Below are 4,524 nucleotides of genomic sequence, written 5' to 3' on the forward strand. Positions count from 1 at the left end.
TTTTTCCCCCCCCCCCCCCCCCTACAATGAAACATTAATTACGTCGTTACAGCCGTTCGCTGGGACACGACATTTAAATATACCGCGTCACGAGCCGGGCATCGGCAACTGCGACAGTAGCGCAAAAATTTGTTTGTCCTTGGTCAGAGTGAACATCCCGGGAAAAATGTTGAATTTCGTAACATATTATCTTATTTCTTTTAATCTGTCATTTTCGCGTATCTCGATCTTCTTGGGTCTCTGTCTTCTTGTATTTTTCATATTTTTTTTTTATGTCTCGGGCCTCTACCGTTTCTTCTGTCTCTCTCTTTTTGGTGACCCTGTGCCGAATTGCAATTGCCAGTACGTCGGCTCGTGAACGCAGCCACTTCTGCTATAAGAGAGAGAATTAATACAATAACGCAAGAACATTATTATATGATTGATGTAAGCGATGAAATTAATGCTTTTAATGGAACCAAAAAAAAAAAGAAAAAGTGAAATAAGAAAAGAAAAAAAATGAAACCAGTATACAACACAAAAATGATATCCTTTGAATTTCAATAAACTTCATACCTCGAATGTCTCTTTGATGCAACGAGTGTTGCGTGACCATCTGTGCCCGTTGATCGTTGTTGTTTGTTTGGGCACGTCGCCCGGGTCTTTACTCTCCGTACTTGTTTGTTGGTCTCATCTGTATTTTCGCGGAGAGCGGGCATTTATATCGGCCACTTCGTGAAGTGGACACGTGATATACCGCCAGTCGCACTGCGCGTAGACGTAAGGCTAGGTCAGTGTCAGGTGCACATGGAAGGAAGTGTCTCTTCTTCTTGTTCCTTGGACGCGGATTTTACTTGGCCCTCTGTTAACGATTCGCTCAGCTGCATATATATATATATATTATCCTTAAAGATTATTGAGAAGCGCATTAGACGATGACACTGAAAATGAAAAGAGGTATAGATAACTTTGCGAGAGAGCGTGAGTGACCGGAAAGAGAGAGAGAGAGACGGACAAAAAAGAAAAGGCTGAAAAATTGAAAAAAAAAACGCTTACGACTTATACGCACCTTCTAAACATTCCGAAACATACGGCACCGCATGTAGTAAATTGTGACACACAGCGCGAACAGCAGCGTCTCGCATGGAGGAAATCCGCACCGCACCGCACGAGAGACGTAGAGAGGAAATTACAGAGGATACAAGTGGAACGCTTTGGGACGCAGCTAGGCGCTGAGAAAGTAACAAAAGATTGGAGGCAAACTACGTTAAATATATCCTGGACAGTGAAATAACGGATCTTCACCGACACTTACTGTTGATTACGACGATTGCTCCCTTCATTTCCGCCTCTTCAATTCATGGGACTTCCGCTTAGAGGGGTGTGACGTATAGTCAAATTTTTTTACAGCGACGGAAAGAACAAATTCCAATGACATAAGGAAAAAACGAGAGGGAGACTAACGATTACATGTAGTGATGTATGCAGGGGGTTGGGGGGGGGGGCATGAGCGTGAGAGGGGTCGAATGCGGGAGAGAATGATGAACTATGAATAAATATGGGGGAGGATATAAAGTAAAATAACAATGGAGTGACGAGGAAGAGCGGAGAGAGGGAATGAAGTCGAGAAAGGACTGGGATAATGAAAGGATGGACTCTGTTATGGCTTCTGGCCATTCTGCGAGAGCGTCACTCCGCCAGGATTAATGAAAAAATGAGAATGAAAATAGTAAAAGCAAAGATAAACAAACAAAAATCAAATCCAATAAAAAAAAACCTAATCGGCTCTCGATTTTACTTTACGTGTCTGTTCTTCCAGAGTCTGACAATGAAAGTGTACCTTCGCCGATAAAGCCACACACGCGTGTGCCCTATTGTAAGACATACGAGGAGATCAGACTGGAGGAGATACAAGCTGAGAGTGCTGCCTACTACTCCTACGAGCCTGACGACTACCTGGGCGACGTCGGCGGTGGAAAATGCAAGAAAACGTCACGCACCAGGAGAACCATATGCCTTTACTCCAAAGACCAGCTGGACCGGGTCAGGAAGACCGAATCATCGTCAGACTTGGATTTCAAGGTACTCAGTCTGGACGAGATACGACGTAGGAAAAGACAGGCTATTGACCAGGATGGAAACAGGAAATTAAAGACACCAGACGAGATGGCTGAGGTCATCACATCCGGAGAGTCTCTTAATATTGCAATCAAGACCTTGGCTGAATTACGCGCCTCCAGGATGGTGGCTCAACCGACTATGAGTAAACAGGAAACAGCTCTTGAACCTGCCAGCAGTCAGGATGAGCCTTTTGAGTCCAAGGCTATCTCCGTGGAGTCTGGTAGCCTTAAGGTACCTCCGGTTAGACTGCGTCGCTCGCCTAAAAAGCTAACGCGTAGAGATCGTTTTATGAACCTCAGCAACAAGAGTAATGACTGTCCTAATAAAAGCAATGACATGCTCAATGATGATCAGGATGATATACAGATGGATGTATCTGCTGATGTTGCGTGTAGATTGGACGAGAAGGCCTCCAGATCTGTCGAGGTCAGGCTTTGTGACAGTAGTACAGACGATAAGAGATCCACCGATTTGAAACCCGTAGAAAGTGGCGATGCGCGGATGGATGATAAGGAACACATTTGCGACAGTCTCTTGCAAGCGAATGACGAGGATTATCTGATGCTTGACACGACCTCCGAGGATATATTAAAAGACATAGATGCGCTGCTTACGGATAAGAGAATGATCTGAGGTCTTGTCAATGTAGAGAGTATTTGGTACTTAATTAAGCGGTAAATTTGAATAGGCTGCTCTGACACGTGATTAACCGAATAATACTTTTGGTCGTGTTAGCTCTCGAATTTTACTGCGGATTTATTCAAATTTTAAATCGGTATCTTTTTATTCCGTATGTTGTTACGATTATGTAATATTAGTTATATCAATTGCGCCCTTATTAGCCGAAGATACAAGAATGTCAATGGTACATCTACGATGGTTACACTTCTTCGTCGATTATTCGGAACACTGTGTGTCTCATCGTGTTTCGCTCCTCGACTTCTACGACTCTCGATCCTCGTACTGGCTTTGTAGAAGATAATTACATACCTTAATAGTCGATGTACGTAGAACTCATTGTGGACGTAGCCTTTTTTTCTTTTTATATGCCGCGTTTGTCCAACCTCGTTGGCCGGTTTGGTTTCCATAGACTCGGAGGAATCGTTGATTTTCCTCGATAAATCATGATATACAATTATTAATTCTTCTTGAGATATTATTGTTCAGTCCATGATGCCAAGGACATTGATTTAACGTCATTAGATAATTTTCATGATCGCTAAATAACACTCATTCATTAGTTACTAGTCCTTAAAGGAATCACATCACAGACGATTTAGGTGCTATGACCTTTCTTTTTGTTTTATCGGTACTGCTTAAATAACTATAGACGTTTCGAGTTGATTTTACTCTTGAAAAATATTTCTTCTCGTTTCCACTGTTTTTCATGTTTGCGACAACATTTCGACGGAATTTGAAGTTTCTAACGAGTACCTACATTAGATGATAACGTATAATGAAATTCACTGTACAAAATGACTTCTAGCAAGAATATACGATTGTTACATTTGCAAAAAAAATCAAGAGGAACCTACTTCTTTGTTATGTATGTTATGTCATTATTCTATTTCATTATGCTATTACGTTATTCAAGAACAAAAGTTTCTCATGAGGCATAACGGTAAGTGGACTTTGTTATTTATGTAATTATGCATGATTGGTTAAATAAATAACATAAACGTTAATTCATCTTTTCAATAGACTCAAAGTTTGTCTTATGCATTTTATTTTAATGCTATAGGTTTTGGATTATTGGTAAAAGGTTCCCTTGAAATGACAGATACGATATTAAGGTATCGAATTAAATGCACACACTATTTATTTTAATATATAATCATACGCTTAACATACCTGGCTTAAGAGAAATCACAATCGGTCATCTGGCTCCCTTTGCGCCGGATATAAATTACGTTTCGTTTAGTGAGTACTTAGGGTTAGCAATAACTATAAATAACTACCGATATTACGGTACACACAACAAACGTCCATTATCCTGTCATTCATTACATGAATATAAATAATATTGTAATACCGCCTTAAGTGCTAAACTATTTATGCGCCCTAGGGTCTCTTGATTTTCTTTTTTTTTTGTTGATTCCCATTTATTTCTAACTTGCGAATAAAAATGTCACAATCTCTTCACGGTGATTCATAGCTAACTATAATCTTTACAAAGGATACGATGTACGGTTTAACGTGTATCGACGGTTGATAAGAATTTTTCCTTCAATACACCAATAACACTGGAGTTTATGAAAAATTGTGGAATTCACAGGAAAGACGAAGACAAGGCTTATCGAGCCAAAATAATTGTAACCGTACAAGGCGGATGAAAGAATTTGAAAAATGTTGACTTCTCTTTCTTTTGGCAAATACCATTGACACGCGTATAAACCGTCTCCGTGAGAAGGTGGAAGTGTTAAG

The 4,524-nt window shown here is 40.4% G+C and overlaps 1 protein-coding gene across 3 annotated transcripts in view; it reads left to right on the forward strand.

Moving 5' to 3' along the window:
* The window catches only part of LOC107269644 (zinc finger CCCH domain-containing protein 11A), an 11,202-nt gene extending 7,572 nt beyond the window's left edge, over positions 1-3,630 (forward strand). For all 3 annotated transcript variants that reach the window (XM_015743749.2, XM_015743747.2, XM_015743748.2), the window contains exon 6: positions 1,799-3,630. In XM_015743749.2, the coding sequence (XP_015599235.1) occupies positions 1,799-2,733 (935 nt within the window). In that variant the 3' untranslated portion in view covers positions 2,734-3,630. The remainder of the gene's footprint in view (positions 1-1,798) is intronic.
* The last annotated feature ends 894 nt before the right edge of the window (positions 3,631-4,524 follow it).

This window comes from Cephus cinctus, unplaced genomic scaffold (genome assembly GCF_000341935.2).
Source record: "Cephus cinctus unplaced genomic scaffold, Ccin1 Ccin1_scaffold0682, whole genome shotgun sequence".
Lineage (NCBI taxonomy): Eukaryota > Metazoa > Arthropoda > Insecta > Hymenoptera > Cephidae > Cephus > Cephus cinctus.